The sequence below is a fragment of the Dermacentor silvarum genome, unplaced genomic scaffold (genome assembly GCF_013339745.2).
Source record: "Dermacentor silvarum isolate Dsil-2018 unplaced genomic scaffold, BIME_Dsil_1.4 Seq361, whole genome shotgun sequence".
NCBI classification, from domain to species: domain Eukaryota; kingdom Metazoa; phylum Arthropoda; class Arachnida; order Ixodida; family Ixodidae; genus Dermacentor; species Dermacentor silvarum.
The window spans coordinates 57024-74932 of NW_023606113.1; the positions used below are offsets into that span (position 1 = coordinate 57024).

Sequence of the window (17909 nt, forward strand, 5' to 3'; positions counted from 1 at the left end):
ACTCAAGTTCATTCATAAAATCAACGGATTCAAAAACCTTTCGGGGCAAAGAACTCCATTCAGACACCGTTCGTGGGGAAAAAAGTACTTGTGTGCATCGGTTCTAGCGAAAATTGGTGATAAAGAGTATTCATGGCTATGTCTAGTTGTCCTTGTAGTTAAAGGTTTATACAATTGGGAAGTATTAACTTAGTTTTCCCTGCAAGACAATTATGAAGAAAACCAAGACTAATTTTCCGGCGAGCCTCGAGAGTCGGCACATGGTACTTCTGCATCAATAAGGATGGCAAATCGTGCCTTTTATATCTCCCAAAAATAAATCTGATTGCCTTTCTTTGGACTCTTTCGAGTTGCATAACATTTTTCTTATAGTGAGGATCCCAAACTTTGGCAGCATACTCTAGTTTTGACCGAATACATGATTGTAAGCTAACATTTGGGTACTAACTGGGCATGTTTAAGTTTTCTTTTAAGGAACCATAGCTTCCACAGGGCTGATGAGCAATGTCCAATATATGCTCTGACCAAGGAAGCTTATTAGTTACAGTCACGCCTAAGTACTTATATTGGGAAACTTCTAATACAGGCTGGTTATGGAGTTGATAAGAAAAAGAACTAGGACCTTTTTCTTTGTGACACATATAAGTAGTTTTCTCCGAATTCAATGCCATACCCCAACGCATACCGATCATCGATTGCCAAAAGAGTTTTTTACAACGAGAAATGGTAATTTGTGGATAACATTTTTAAAAAACAGCACAATCATCAGCAAACGTTTTAGGATACATCATGAGGCACTACGTCCACCAAATCATTAACATAAAGAAGAAACAATAGCGGACCTAAAACACTCCTTTGTGGAACGCCCGAGGTAACAGACAGTGCTCTAGATGGACAATGATCAATTTCCACAAACTGCTTTCTATCGGCTATGTACGAGGCAATCCACTGAATAATGTACAAAGGTAACCCTATACACTCTAATTTATACAATAATTTTCCATGAGGAACTCTATCGAAGGCTTTCGATAAGTCTAAAAACAGAATGTCAATTTGACCGGACTGGTCAAGTACACTTGATATCTCGTGTACCGTCGAAATAAGCTGTGTGGTTGTAGATAGACCCTTTCGAAAGTCGTGCTGATGAGGAGACAAAATATTGTTTTTAATAAAGAATTCCTGAATAAAACTCACCACTATGTGTTCCAAAAGCTTACCACAACTACTAGTAACAGAAACAGGACGGTAATTTTTAGGAAGTAGCCGATCACCGGCTTTATGGACAGGTGCCACAGGGCTATACGCCAGTCAGCTGGTACGACACCAGAAGTTATTAAAAATTTAAACACTGTGGTCAAAAAATTTGAGATTTGCTGAGCGTAACGCCTTAAAAATGCATTTGACAGCCCGTCAGGGCCAGTGGACTTCTTATTATCTAGCTTCAATAGCATGGCAAGAACCCCCCTCACGTTATATCCAACTCATTTTCTAATACAGGAGAAACATTTGGCAGGTTATATTCGTCTCATTGAAAAAAACAGATTGAAAGTACTGATTAAACGTCTCTGCAATAGAAGTTGGGTCATCGAGAATATTATCAACTTGACTTTCTTAATCTCTTTTTACTTTGAGGTAGCGCCAGAACTTGCTAGGATCACTTTTAATGAAGTGAGCAATAGTGTTGCTAAAAAAGTTGCTTCTTGCTTGTTTTACTTTACTTTGCAGATCATGCTTTAGCTGCATAAATTGTGGAGTGAATTTTGTGCTTCTTTCTCAGGTGCTTAATTTTTCCTTTGGTTTGTATTATCTGCCGACTAATCCAGGGGTTTGTATGGTGCTTTTGCAGTCTTTTGACGGTATGAAATGTTGAATGCAGAACTTAACTACACAATAAAACTGTTGCCACAAACTTTCAACGCTGTTGGTGCTAACGACAAGATGCTCTTCTAAATAATCAATTACTGCTGTGTCATCAGCTCTATTATAGTCTTTTACTGTAGCTGGAGGAACTTTGTCCTTTGCATCTTCGTATATCTAGTCCAGCAGAAATATATCAGGTTATGGTCTGAAATTCAGGTTCAACATGCACTGTTCCCGAGCTAAATGTTTCAGAAATAAATAGAAGGTTCAGAATTGCATTTCCACAGGTGTAAGCTGTCACGATCTGGTCAAGATTAAAAAGTAAAAATAGATCAGTAGAGCATCAGCGCTACAGAATATCCATACTGCTGCTTATTCCAATGAATGAATGGCAGGTAAAAATCTCTGGTTATAATTAGGTTTTTGTCCCGGAATTTTAGCAGGTGATCATATAGCCTGCTCAAAAACAAGTCAGCAGCATTTGGAGGTCGGTAAACAGCGCAGACAAAAACGTGTCACTTTGTAGCGACACCCTTAGAAGTAGACTTTCATGATCACAGACTTGGTCAGCAACAGTAACTTCAATATTATCCTTTGTTATCACCGCAACACCACCACCACAGGAACCTCTATCATGCCTGTACAACCTGTAGCCCGGCGGCGCAACTTTGTCATCACCAATTTGATCATGAAGATAAGTTGCAGTTATAACACATAATTGAGGATTATATGACAAAAGAAGCGTTTCCAATTTTTCTGTTTTTTGACAATGCTCCGAGCGTTAAATACAAGCAGACGAAACTCGCAATCCTTTAGTAGCTAGCTTGTTGAGGTAAAGGTGTTCGTCTTCGACAATGCCTTGTGCAAGTTTGAAGTGTCGTCCCAATAATACAGTTGTTTGTCAATGCGGACCTTATCCTGTACGAGCGATACCTTCTTGCCCATATTCTTATCTTGTTTCACACCGTCCCTGAGCAATTTCCTTTTTGCAGCGTATCTGCGCAGTAGTCATTTTGAAGGCTTATGCTAGTTCCTTTCAATTTTTAGCATTCCTCAAGACTGCCTCCTTTTCATTATAATCTTGAAAGTAAAGACTTATAGGCCGCTTTCGGAAGGTTTTCCTAGTCTATGAATTCTAGCGATTGATACGCACTTTACTTCCAATTTTTTCTCGAAGACATTTTTAATTACTTTGTTGCGCAAGACAGCTTCAGATTCGTTTGGTTCTTCTGGAATGCCGAACACAACAAGATGCTCCTACGGCTTCGATTTGCTGGGACCTGAGTGCACCATGTATACTTGTCACAGATGCATTCAATTCATCCACGACACAACTCTTAATTTTCAACTCTTTGACCTTGTCTTCTAAGTCTACTAATCGCTCACAAAAAGCTTTTGTTGCCGAATCTCTTGTCCAGGTGAGTTTTGATCTCAGCGATGTCAGAGCCGATAGCTTTCTGCCCATTTATAATAGTTTCAACATTTCATCCACTGTAGGTCCGTGATTTTCCTCAACATCTCCACACACAAGAAGTTTGCATACACAGAAACATGCATAACACATACGTACACATCTACGTGGGCACAGCAATATCACCAAGCAACGATCATCACTGCAGATTGAATGATGATCACTACCTGAACAAGAAAAAACAGTCGCATAGTGAATGCACTGCTCCCTACGCTTGCGCTGTGCCCACTGGTGCTGTTGATGAAGGGTCTCTCTTTTATAGCTGTGCCTGGTGACGTTACAAAGCCATGGTTCGAGGGTAGCGATGCCGGGTCGAGGTTGATGGACATGCTTGTTTCCTTCTTGTCTTTGCTGATATTAGATCCGATGATTGCAGACGGCGTGACCAAAGCAGGTGAACTTGCTGCGTCGGTTGACACTAGCAAGGCCTGAATGAGAAAAAACAGTCGTATAGTGAATGCACTGCTCCCTACACTTGCGCCATGCACATGTTGAAAGAATGGCCCATGTGGTGTGCTTCCAGCTTTTGGCAATGTGGTTATTGCGTGGCTTGTGGACACTGGATCACGCTGATGTGTATCAGCAGATTGTGATACCATGTGACCACTATCTCCGATAAATACACATGTAACATGTGACCATTACCTCTGATATTTGTGACAGGTAGAGGAACCCTTGCAAACAAACCTTAAGCCAACCAATCATAGCACATTGGAAGAGAATATAATGAGCAATTTTTTGTGCACAAGGAATTCTGGTACCGTATTGTGTATCTGGGCTCAGCAGCTCTCTAATAAACCACGGAAAGCAGGATGCAAAAGTATTGTATCGGTACTCTTTTAAGCTGTGCTAGGCCCATACTATACAGCTGATTTTCCAAACTGAGTTCATGACAGGTCGTGCGCACCTGGCATGCTGTCAAGTTTATTGGACAGTTTCTGGCCAATTATTGCCTCATTTCTTGCAATGTTTCGGCATATGTCAGTGTAGCACTAAATCAACATTGCAGGTTGTGTAATGCTTATCAAAAATTTCTACGTACAAATATTTAGAAGAGCTATGAATTGGGCTAGTTGGTGTGGATTCATTTTTTCTTGCGCTAAGTATAGTAGGACGCCACAGGGATGGAACAGACACTGAAATGAAGCGGACACGAAGTGACACACGGGAGCGCAAACTACCAACTGGTTTATTGTCAGATCATTATACAGTATTTAAACCACACAGCGGCATATTGCGACTGCGTGAACTATGATTACAGCAGAAACACTCAGACCACGTACGCACGTTTCTGGTTGTTATGATTCTAACACTGCATTCGTGTGTGTATGCATTCTTTGCGAAGGTGATTTCAGCTTTTGTTAGTATGATTGAAGGCGTGCTCACGCAGTTGTCTTTTTCTTCTTCTATTTCTAAAGCCTCTCGTATTTCCCTAGTTATTTTGTCTTTCTCTAGTGACAACTGTCATCTTGTCAAAGTGAGCTGTGCATTTGCACGTTCTACGATGCATGGCGAGATTGCTGGATGCTGCTACTTGTTCGCATGCGTACCAATGTTCTCTGAGCCTGTCGTTCAGACAGCGTCCCGTCTGGCCCACGTATACCTCACCGCATTTTAGCGGGATCTTGTACACGACGTTATTTTCACAGGTTACATATTTTTGCGTGTGTTACGTTACATGGTCCTTGCGCTTTTTTGTTCTCCGAGTGCACTTTCTTGCAAAGCCCTCTTAACTTGATCGGTGCTGAGAAGAGCACTTTTATGTCGTGCCTTTCTGCCACCTTCTTTAGGCGGTGTGAGAGGTTGTGAACGTAAGGGACAACTACAGCTCGCTTATGTTTGTCCTTGTTATTCCTGTCTCGTATTTTCGGCCAGGTGATTTGCGTAATCATTTGCTCTCCAATCTGCACTATCATGTTGTCAGGGTATCCACTTTTCTTTAGTCTGTTAATCTGTGTGCTAAGGCTATCTGTGACTGCGTGAATGCAGGACTTTTTAATTGCCTGTTTGATAGCCGATTTAGCTATTCCTCTTTTTATAACCTTTGAATGGCTCGGGTCGTAGCGCAAGATTTTTTTCCCCTCTCGTTTTTCCCTTTCGTGTCTGCTTCATTTCAGTGTCTGTTCCATCCCTGTGGCGTCCTACTATACTTAGCGCAAGAAAAAATGAATTCTACGTACACTGAATGCATGACTACAGCTGGCTGAGCAGCAGCATGGCAGGGCTCATGATCTCTGTTAGGCGCATACAGCTTTGGAAGCTTCTATCCTCCAATGTTCTCAGCACCATGAGTGGCACAGGATCCACACTATGCATCTTAGCCGCAGCTACGTTCACAGGCACGAGGGCCTATAACAACTATGTTGCACCATGTTGCATGTCATGTGCAGTCATTGGCGAAAAAATGTCTGGCTTTTCCTTGTTCTTTAATGCTATTTTCTTAGGTCAAGGTGGTGTTTTATAACAGGAATAATTTGCTTTTCATGAAGAAATTGCTCCCACTGCCCAGATGGGTACAGTGCAAGTACCGGCCATTGGTGAAATGCTGGTGCCAGCTATATCTCCTGGTTTGCTCATCAGCTCTCTCACTTCGATTTCCTGTTCCTGAAGTGGTGTTTCTTAAAGGGCCCCTCACCAGATTTAGGCATTGCAAACGGACCAGCGTGACATGTAGATCACTCTGTAGAAATTGTGTCTGCAAAATATTGTAAAGCTGCATGGTGTAATAGAAGAAATGCCTTCATGTCCTTCCTTTCAAGGGTGCTATGCTTCCAGCGAGAGAGTCAAGATCACATGCACAAATGCCTCTACGTAAAGCCTAATGCCTGCAAAATCACCAATTATGGCTTATGAATTCGTTGAATTGTCCAGTGCAAAATGTGCAATACCGCCACTTGGAGTGCGCCGCACAGCAATAAGAGAAACGGGGAAAAAAACTGGAGGCAGTGCTTGTATGCAAATGGGACAACGTCCCTTGGCTCTGGTGAGGGAGCTGGCAGGTAACAAATGTCACTTGTGGGTGCTAGACGAGGCAGAAGGCAAAAGTGCTTACATCGGCAAGGAAGCTCGCTCTTGGCAGCATGGCAATGTGACATTTCAGTTTTTCTTGTCTCCTCTAACAATAATGAACCAATTTGAAATACCCTGCAGTGAGCTCTTCCCTAACTAGGCGGTGCCTTACAACTTGCAGTGCACTAAGAATATTTGCACAAATTTGCAGGCGCAAGTTGGAATCAGCTAGCGCAAGACAGGCGTAATTGAAGATCGCCGAGAGAGGGCTTTGTCCTGCAGTGGATATATAGGCTGATGATGATGATGATGACTAACTTCGACCCATGAGAACAAAATGAAGTTCTTCTACCATACGTGCAAGACGCAGTGAAACGTTGCATGTTTTTTGCAGGGTTTCTCTTATACATACAATGCACAGGTCCTAGACTTAATTGCCATGATGGTGTCTTCATTGTTGACATGTACAGGTGCACCTAGAAGAGTCTGTTGCTGGGTCTGTTGGTACATATTTTAGAAACGATGGAACCAGCCTTCAAGATGCAAACACCAGGAGAGTAGATGGACACATGCTGGGAAGAGAAGTAGGAGAGAATAGACGGACACCCAGCATGTGTCTGTCTACTTCTCTCCTAGTGTTTGCGTCTTGAAGGCTGGTTCCATCATTTCTACAAGCTGCACCTAATTGTTACCTTGCCTCAGAAAATGAAAAGTGGTTCTGACCACTTTTGCAACAGCTGCCTTGTAAACATAATTTTTTGCAGCCAATTTGCAGAGGAAGTACAATCAGTCAAATAACATATCGGGGAATGATGGCCATTCTAATGATCCACGCTTTTGTTGCGGTGCCATGTAACGAAAACAGCGAGTGTGGGTGCATGCATGCTTAACTGGTGCTATAACATTTGACTGCTAGCTTTCTCAGAAGTGGGTGCTACCCCTGTGGTTACAGTCTTTCGTCTTGCTTTTTTGCATCGTCCATTACAAACAGTGGATCAAGTAGCAAGTGTTAGCATGCTGCCACAAAAGTTTGGTCAGAGCTACATGTCAATGAGTGAATTGGCAGCCTTTCCTATGTTTGCACTAAATTTTACACCTTTCGATGCCTGTGCGAAAGCCCCTCACGAGTTTGGAACAAGCAGTTATCAAGCGGCACTCGTTTGGTGTTAATTGTCTGGCAGATTGTACAATAATACGTGCACTGCCACTAATGATGACCAATGCAATGATGACTGAAGGTTTTTAGGTTGATTTGTGAATATTGACTTAAGTCAATTACAAATACTAATTCCTCTGGCATCATCCTATGTAAAGCTTCAAGCACTGCTGGTAGAAGGTTTGTGTGAACTTTCTAATATTTGTTCTTGCAAGATTTGCTTTGTTCTTGTTATCCAGATGGAAATCATACAGGAGTGCAGTTGAGCGTTTGCATACTGCACTATCTTTTTCTTAGGTGATCCACTGCAGCCATATGAAGTGTTGGCAGAGGTTTAGATGAAGGCAAGTGAACCCTCGTAGTGCACATAGTGTCAAGTTTCATTCCATGCGATAAGTGTACATATTTTTATGTAAAGTTAAATGAGCTGCACTATATTTTTTTGTCAACTGTGGACTGGGGTTATGCAACTAACCCTTTCACACCTTTGACTGGTAGAGTGCCATTTTAAATATTCCTAACACCATTTTATACCACCATTTATTTGAAACTTGCAATTTGCTATCAGGAACCAACCGTTCTTTCATTAAATAATTCTTGTCTGTGCTCCCTCAGCATTGCGCTTACTTTCTTTTGTTGTTGCCTGTTGTATTTCTTTTTGTATCATATTGTATATTCCACTCATGACATAGCCCCACCAGCGGCTGTAGTATGTGAAAATAAATAAAAATAAAATTATACAGACTGTTGAGATAGGTTGTCTGTGCATACAAGGTCTGTTAGAAAAGTATCCGAGCTTTGGCCGAACAAAAAAAAGTGGCATAACTGGAGCGTTGGAAACCTAATCACCCTCAAAGTAGTCTCCTTGGGACTCACACACTTCTCCCAGCAGTGCTGCCATTGTTGGAACATTCCGAGAAGACCTCTTTGGGAGTGGAGTTTAGCTCAGCTGTCGCTGCAGCCATAATGTCCCTCTTGTCTGAAATCACGCTCTTTTCAATGGCCTCTTTGGCAAACAGTGAGAAGTCACAGGTGGCCATATAAGGAGAGTAAGGAACCTGTTTAACTACGGGAGTCTGGTTTTTCGCCAAAAAAGTCTGAATCAAGTGCGAGGAATGTGCAGAGCATTGTCGTAATAGATGCGCCAATTTCCTGTTGACCACAACTCCGGTCTCTTGTACCGCACAGCATCACACAGGCGACGGAGGACATCCCTGTAGTACTCTTGGTGGTTTGACCCTGGGTGCATACTTGTGATGTACCAGACTGCGGAGTCAAAGAAAGCGGTCAGCATCACTTTCACATTGCTGCACACTTGGCGGGCCTTCTTTGGTCTTGGTGACGTGGAATGCTTCCACTGTGACGACTGCGATTTGGTTTCTGGGTCGTACCTGTGCACCCAGACTCGTCACCAGTGATTATGGTGTTCATGAAGTCGGGGTCACTGTTTGTGGAATCCAGCATGTCCTGCAAGACTTCAACACGAAGTTGCTTTTGCTCCACCGTGAGCACCTTCGGCATGAATTTCGCCGCAACTCTCTTCATGACCAAATCTTCAGTCATAATGGAATGTGCAGAAAAAGTGCTGATGCCCACCCTTCTGCAATTTCTCGGATAGTCACACGACGGTCCCGCATCACAACAGCATTCCCTTCGGCAATGACCTGGTCATTCGGCATGTTGATGGCCGACCGGAGCGTGGCTCGCTCTCCACCGATGTGCGGCCGTCTTTAAATCGGTTGTACCACTCTTAGTCTCTGTGCTGCTGATAGCATCGTCACTGAAAGCTGTCTGAATCTTCCGAATGGTTTCCACTTGGCTGTCGCCCAGTTTCTGGCAAAATTTGATGCAGTAGCGCTGCTCCAGTCGCTCTGCCATTTTCCTTGCAATAAAAAAAACGACGAGAGCACTGCGCACTACCTCACTCAAACACTGCGTCCCAGCGACTGATGCTATCGGCAGGCGGGAAAAAATTTGCGCATGCACACAAAGGTTCATGGTCGGCGGATGCAAGCACGCTTGTTTCATATCCATCAAGTGTTCGCAAAAAAAAAATAAGGTCGGATACTTTTCTAACAGACCCGTATAGTCAAACACAACTGTAACAAATATGGATGAACAAATTTCACACTATCTTGAACCAACACAACACTGTCTTCTCCAGAAATTAGGTATACTTTTCTCTTATTTTCATCTTAAACCGAATGTACAGAACGCTAATTTAATCAATGTAAGATTCATTGCTGAAATCTTCATTGGAATATATTATAGCTTTGCAGCCAAGCACGTGGCTAGCATGGCAATGCGAGGCTAGCTTGGCCTGCCTCGCATTGCCATGCTAGCCACGTGCCTGGCTGCAAGGCTATAGCACGGTACAATCAATTCTCAGTGCGCTGATTAATGTCATGTGAGGAAGTGCTTTTTTTTACTTTCCTCTTTGCAGTGATTTAACAACCCTAACAATAAAACAATTATGTTGATAAATATTAAGAATTTTGAAGCACTGTCAATAGCAATATGAAATTATGCCTGTCAAGACGTCTCTTTGTGGCGAGCACTGCAGCACGTCTAATGTTGCGAGACATGGCAGGCACAAGGCACGTAGGCATGAGGTTGCGCACGTCGGCAAGTGAGGCTGTCTTTTCTGCTCTGCTGGTGTGCTTTGTTTCAATACTGCCTTGACGAAACATTGAAATTTGATTATAAGCATCTAGAATTCAGTACGATCTTCAATATTAAAAAAATGGGGGTGCATTAAAATGTCACTGCCGCCAAATTTGCCCTACAATCTGCTGCCCTCAATGTTCTAATACAAATTTGATGATTTTTTGATAACTAGTTCTCAGAAACTCGCATTCTTCACAGCAAAGTATGTCTGCCTCGTCTAGCAACTCCACAAAAGCACCTTGTCGCTACACTCATACCCTTATTATAAAAAATTTTACGGTCTAAAAAAGAAACACTATGTATGCTACACCCTCACAGTTACTGGCATCACCTTGGCGAAGACATCACTTCACTGCAGTATTGAAAAGTAGTTGTGTATATGTTGTTGATAGAATCATTTACATGAAAGGGAAAAATTATGATCGACCTGACTGTACGACAAAGCTACAAAGGAAACCCATACAAGCTTCCTTGAAAAAAAGCTTCGCAGTGGAAGAAATTCCTAGTCCAGGATTTTCTTCAAATGCGAAGCTTCTTTTCAGAGAAACCCGTATGGGTTTCCTTTGCAGCTCCGTGCTGCACTCGGGTCGATGACAATATTTTGTGAACTTTTCTCCACCTTGCAAGGCTTCCCCAGAATTGATTTGCCACATTTAGAGTAAACCCTCGTTAACTCGAATTCTAATTTTTTCCCCTGGCACGGTGTCAACTCCATGGGTTTTTCACCCCTTATCTCGAAACGCCACTGGGCCAAACTCTGGATACCTCAAAACCTAGAATGCAAAAATGTTGAAAAAAGAACAGTACCGAAACTGCACTGCTGTGGTATCACCAAAAGTTCTCGGCTGGCTGATACCATTGATTACGCAGGTAGAGCATTGCTACGACCGCTGACGGACATAAAGAGTGCGAGAAAGAGTAAAGACGCGGCACTTGTAAACACGCCAGCCACGCACGGCAGTGCCTGAATGCTCAGAGGCAGCTGCTGTGCGTGGCTGCACTGGCGGTGGTCACGTTATAAGCAGGGCAGAGGCGAGCACTTTCCCGCAGCATTTGCTTGCGCGGCATGGCACTTTCGAAAGATACATCTTAAGGCCATTGTTCAGCCGACTGCAAACTGTGAAAATGATTTTGGAAGCTGGAAATACGTCGTAGACGTCAAGCTTTGGACACCACCTAGTGTCCAAAGGTAAACAATGGCCTCAATATCTGTCTTTATCTAGAGGACACAGTCGCTCAGGCATACCTTATCCAGTGCGGTTCATTTGCGCGCTTCGTCACTGGTCAGAAGAACGCTCTGTGGAGGTTGTCCTAGGTTAAAAAATCGGAGGAACCTGAGGACGTTCGCAAGATTTTTAGCGTGAATCGGTTTCAAACACGGTGTCAACATACATCTGCGTTTGAGCTTATTTGTGTGAGGTTCACTGTTGGCTATGTACGACCAACGTGTCGGTTGCTGGATCGCATATAATATTGCAAAAATGATCTAAAAGTACCACTCCTGGTACGTTGAGATTTTGTGATGAAGTCGGCGGTTATTGGCGCCATATTGGAAAGGCGTCATGTTGACTTCTTGCGATGGTTATGCTTTATCTTCGTGAATTCGGCTGTCTTGAAACCGCTTATCTTGAAATTTTAATGTTTGTTTCATCATTATAACGCTGTGCTGATCCGTTTACCAAGTCAGTTCAAACCAAAAGGACAAGGTTTAGGCAAGTCCATGTACTTGAAATTATTCCTATATGCTGTCTGAATTGCCCTTCTTGCAGCTCCTGTAGACACCAGAACCACACCCTCTAGTAATCACTGCATCAAACTTCATGCTTGAAAGTGCTAAACTTATCAACTACTTCTTCGCTGAACCGTTCCTAGATGGTGTCACCATCCTGTTAAATGCGTGCGGCATTAGAGGACAGAAATACAAAAAAGTGCCTTGAACTCGGCAAGAAATCTTTACTCTAAAAAGTGAATTGATCGAATTTGACAGCCGTTTATAGTAGCCGCATGATTGCGAAGCCATGCTGTTTACTCAGTATTCCATGACCACCAGCTCTGGTAGTTTTTCTTCTGCAGGTGATTCTGGGCGAAGCCCATGACCTGCTGGATTGCTGCATTGCGCGCGGCCTCGCTCGCGACCTCGGGTGTTCTGAAGCATGTGACGACACTGTGGCAGCTCCATCTTTTCTGAGAGGGGCCATCTGCGCAATAAACAGAAGCAGCATGTCCTCTGAAAGGTGCTAACGGAGAAACGCAACGTTCTGGGGTAAAGTCATCGTAACACATTCTGCAGGGGACTTCACCCGCTGTCTGACACTATCAAAGTGAAAACTTGGGGAGTGAGAGGAAACAAATATCCACATTGATCAAAACAATGCAAATATGTAGGATGAATAAAACAAATACTTATATGAAATCTAAACCGAACAGGTGTATAACTGTGAGCGATTAACTGTAAATAAATAACGAAATCCTGAAGCTGGCACCAACATTTCGACAAGGGGACTTTCGTCAGGGTAATAAAGCCCTGCAAGGTCAATCGGGCGGCGGAGTGCTTTGGTGGCGTGAGCTTTAAGACGGTGCGCGAAGTATAAGGACAGACAAAGAGATACAAAACCAACAGGGCTGCCCGAACGAACACATGGCTGGACGAACGAAACCGACCGCAAGAACAAGCGCACACATGCATCGACACGGCTCTCTCACACGCATGCACCACGGCTGTTCGATTAATGATGCACAAGCTGCAGTTCGTGTATTTTGATCGATCGGCCGCGCCTAAATAAATACTCGCCGACTCGCATACGTACGTGCCCAGACGAACACACAAAAAAGTTGTCGCAGTTTCACCCGAAAGGCGAAGCATCAATTGCGATAGCAACTTAGTAGAGAGCTATACGGAGTAAGGATAGTAGTTTTATCCGTTGTACAAACTTGGACATGCAGCAGCACCGGCAACACACAGCACTGTTGTCGACGCCGTCGGCGTTTTGCCCACGTTCGCACAAAATGCGTGCGGCGTTGGTGACTGTTGCCGGAGCCTCTGATATAAATAGGCACTTGGTGCCGCAGCTAATCCCTGCCCCCCCCCCCCCCCCCCCGCGGCGTTTCGTGCGTCAGAAGAAGGCGCGTTTGCTCTACATATATGGTGATTGTAAAGGAGGAAAGAGACGCCTACTTCTGCAGCCCTTAAGGGAGCACGGCACAGAACGCGCGTTTGTTCTCCGCCGTGCGTTCACTCCCCGTGAAAGCGCGCGTCCCTCGCGCCCTTTCACTCGCACATACAGCGTTCGGCGGCGCGCGGCGGCGATTTCATCTCAATTGACGTCATACGGAACCTCACGGCGACGGCAGAAATCTGCTTTGGAGTGTCCATATAATTGCTATCGCAATAAAAAAAGCAAACACTCGCTGTCTGACTCGCTCGCAGGCCTCCACAGATATGCACGTTTAGTGCGAACTTCAATTCCGGATTGACAGCTCAAATTGTACAGCTTGAGAAGAGTGACCGTTACCGTGCATCCAGCATGCGTGAATGCTCGCTAAAATTGGCGAAGTCTACCGAAAGTCACATGATGAGAGTCCTTTGTTAGTGAGTTTATTGTTTTACCCCGCCGCTCGCAAGGTGGCACCGCAAACCCAGTGGTTGTTAAAGCCCCTGGAAAAAGACTAAAGTAGCGTCATTTGTGTCAATGTGCAGGCACCTCCTCTCTAGTGCGTTCTGTAGATTGTAAACCAAGTTAGTTGAGATGCGAAGCACGTCGAGTGTGGTGCTTGGCCGGAAAGATGGGCTCGTGCAATTATCCTGCCAGGGCACAGCAGGGCGGTGCAGTTGGCAGTGATGTATTGGGAGAGGTTTGAGAGGAGGAAAAATGCAAAAAGGTGACGTTGAGTACGGCAATAGAATGTATGTAGAAACAAGGGGCGTAATTTGGGCCATGCCTGAAAGTGTAAAAATATGCGGTATTCAATCAGTCAATAAACAGAGTGCTCGCACTGTGTTTAGATGCATGACATAAATCCCATGAAAAAGAAAGGTATTTTTTAAGCTCTTTAAACTGAGAAGTTTATGCCGATAGTGCGGTTACAACTTGGTCACTATTTAGGGGTACACCGTGTTATGGAAGTACTTGATAGATGATTAAATAAATGCTTGAACTGGGAGAAACCAAGTGTGTTTGCATGCAGACGCGTTCAGCGTTAATGTTAATGAGGACAGCGCCACTGCACTGGAAATGGACATCCGGTAAGCTCAGCGGCGCTGAGAAATTGCACGGTTTCAAACGTGACGCACTATGCTTTTAGAAGGTTGAGAAAGCGCCACCTTGAGTGTTCACTTTTTTTTCTTGTTTACTTGGTCGGGGCATGGCGTCTTCCGTAGTTTTCTTGACCGCGTCAGAATCTGTTTGCATGGTGGCTGTGCGCGTTTCAGGACGCCGACCTGCTGTGCTAGTGGTACCACGGGCGCCGGAGACACAGCTCCCGCGCTAGTGAACGTGTGCCAGTCGAGCCCGGATGCTCCCAGTCGTGCTCGCGGCTCTCGCGTTCGTAGTTTCCTTGTGGACACCATAGAGGGGCTGCTGCAGCTGCCAGGATAGGGTGCCTCAATGTCCGCCTTCCCTACAAGGAGGAGACACAGCTTTTTGTGGGCGCCATCTTGGTTCGAACATTCCTGTTCGCTGGCACTGCCCGGCATGCAGCGATTGAGCGCTTTCGGTAAAATGCGGGGAGATTGGGCTTTGTTGGCCCTTTTGATGGTCGGGCTTGCAAATATATTGTTAGTAACAAATAAGTGAGGCTTTATTTAACTTTAATTTAAGCGACATTCGGCAATTCCAAATGCAAAGCTATTCAGTCTGTTCATTATTCTTTGCGCAGCACCAGTACTTACGATGCTGCGTTAACGTAGAGTTAGTCTTGACAATCTGACACATTCTTCCAATGGCAGAGCATTGTCTAAGCTGCTGTGGATGTCTTTTCGTCACTCTCGCAGCACTCACCGTAAAAAAAAGCTCATGACAGGATTAACAGACTGACAACACAGCGCCCTATAGCAGAAACATTGTTTTTCATTTTTTTGTTTTTGTCACTTTCACAGCACTCACTGTAAAAAAAAGAAATGCTCATGACAGGATTAACAGATGACTGACAACACAGCCCTATAGCAGAAACCGTGTTTTTCATTTTTATTTGTAATTTTGTCAGCTTCAGAAGTTAATGAGCACCACATGATAAATCCGTCGGCTTTCCCTTCATCCTGTTTTGAGCACTTTTTCCCCCCTCTGCAAGTATAAATGAACTCGCCAAAATTACTGCTTCAACTTAGCTTCAATTGATTGTTCTGTGCACTGAACCGCTGTTACTATTCTCTATCTTTACTAAACTCCTACTTTGGTAATTTCATCCTTAGCATTAATTATTCTATAAAAACTCCCCGATTCTTCTCCGAGTGATTCTTTTAATTGTTCCACACACAACCAAGAGCACAATCCGCCTACATATGCATAAAAAATTGCAGACTCTAGCCTTTATTTTTGTAATTATCTGTGCAACATTTCTGAGCAGTACTCAATAGTTATTTTAGGGCTAATGCTGCTATTTTTCTCTATATGAAGCTTTAAACCAGATCTTGGTAATTGTGGCAGAAAGTGAAGTCAATGTATGCGGACGTTGAAGAGCATATATATATAGGGTTATTAAGCCAATCGGGTCGCACTGATTTGGTCTCAGTTCAGAACATTGAATTGGCATGGATTAAATAAAACTAAAATTAGGAAGAGGGAACAAGTGGAACTGTACAAACAACATGGTGTGGTATACACAAATACATAATTACAAGAAAAAGAAAATACATTGTTAATCACAAACAAAAACCCATATCTACTCTTTCCGATTTGCATTGAATAATTCGTACCAGAAAAAACATTGCTATTCACAAAATGTATTGGGCACCGACATGTTGCTTACAGCTTCACACAATACGTAAACTTCAACAATTGGCGCCCATCCTAACGATTTGCCTCAAACTGGCTGTCCTCGAAATGCAGCTGAAATCAAGTGGGGCATTATACAGCATTTTAAAACTACAGTAAGAACATCGAGCAGTGATGGTAACTTTTCGTTCCTATGCAGCCGTTCTTGAGAGAATAAATGCATTGTTATGAGGCTGTTTAATAGCGTCCATAAAAAATGTCGCAGTTTCGCCCGAAAGGCGAAGCATCAATTGCGATAGCAAATTGGTAGAGAGCTATTCGGAGTAGGGATAGTAGAGTAGTTTTATCGGCCGCGTAAACTTGGACACATTCGCTTTCCAACTGAATTGACAAGCGTGGTGTCATCGCGCACAAGCAAACATGAATAAATGACACTGAATGACCGCAGACAACAACTGTCAAAACGCTGGCGCGGCCGCTGCAGCGGGCGAAGAATCGTGCGGTCTATCGCTTCAACGAAAACTGAGCGGCGAATGGACAGCGGATAAAGGTCAGAGCCGTGTGGAGACACGGCCGGGCTCGACTGGCGCGCGCGCTCGCTCGCTTCTTAAGAAGCGAGTGCGCGCCAGTCGAGCCCGGCCTTAGTAGAAGCTGCTCCCCCCGTCCCTCCCGCGCTGCCTCCCCGCTTTTTTTTTTTTTTTTGCTTTCGCGTGGGAGATTGCGTTGCCAGTTCTCCTTGCGCTGGGTTGCAAGATAAGCATTTGGTGCAGTAGCACAGCGTCGCCCCGCCTCCCTCCCCCCATACCCCCGGCCTTTTGGGCGACAATCGCGTTTGCTTTCCGCCGTGCGTTGTCTCTCCGTGATAGCGCGCGTCCCCCGCGCGCTTTTACTCGTACGGCGCGCGGCGACGATTTTATCGCCCTTGGAATCTATACGGAACCTGACGGCGACGACGACGGCAAAAATCCCGCAGAAGTGTCCATATAATTGCTATCGCAATAAAACAGCAGGTTCCCACAATGATTATGACATGCAGCTATAGCGAAACAAGTATTTATTTCGTGTATAAACGTTTAACAGCAACCACACGGCTTCATCCGCAATAACCGTGTTAAATCAGCTGTGCTGTCACGCAGCAGAGGTCACGTCTCGGCCCTTTGCACCATCGAACCAAGTGGAAACTTAAAAACACTGACTGCTGTCACGACAAACTAGCAAAAATGCATTGTTATATGCCCTAACAAGTCAACAACTCACCTCGCATATCTTGGTGCCGTCTGTCGGATGCCAGCGGTCGCGTTTCAACGCGTTTACAACACCGGCCCCTCGCTAACCCTGCATTTCTCACAACGAAGCTAGTGTCTAACGCAACGCCAGGCCGGCCAGGCACTTTAAAACCAACATGGCGTCCTTGATGCGCGGCCGCCTGGATCGGCGCGCGCGGCGGGTTTGCTCCGGCAACGCTCCGGCCGTCCCATTCTGACGGCGGGTGTAATTGCGGAAAGGGGTGGGGCTGCTCCTATCGCCGCACCGCGGCGCGCGCCTCCAACCCATCTAATAGACGAAAATGGAAAAAATAGCCTGGGAAGCGATCATAGACGTTTAGCATAAATTTTTGGCGAGATACTAGCGCAGAACATGAACCAATAGGCTCAGAATTTTTAAAGATGAATGACGAGCAAATAACAGAGATCGCAAACAACATAGAGAAGAAAATTGAGGATTTTCCTACAGCAGTCTGGGAATATAAGGAACTGGTGGACGTTATGCTGCATGAAATAAGGCGGACACGCAAAACAATTGTTGGATTGGCAAG

The 17909-nt window shown here is 44.4% G+C and overlaps 1 protein-coding gene across 1 annotated transcript; it reads right to left on the reverse strand.

Annotated features, from left to right (window-relative positions):
• Nucleotides 1-3503: 3503 nt before the first annotated feature.
• Nucleotides 3504-17423, reverse strand: LOC125941808 (uncharacterized). The gene is made up of 4 exons (XM_049659647.1): nt 17351-17423; nt 14515-14780; nt 12193-12361; nt 3504-3759 (listed from the first exon to the last, which is right to left on the reverse strand). The coding sequence occupies exons 1-4, from the start codon at nt 17355-17357 to the stop codon at nt 3689-3691; spliced, it is 513 nt and encodes a 170-aa protein (XP_049515604.1). The 5' UTR covers nt 17358-17423; the 3' UTR covers nt 3504-3688.
• Nucleotides 17424-17909: the final 486 nt, after the last annotated feature.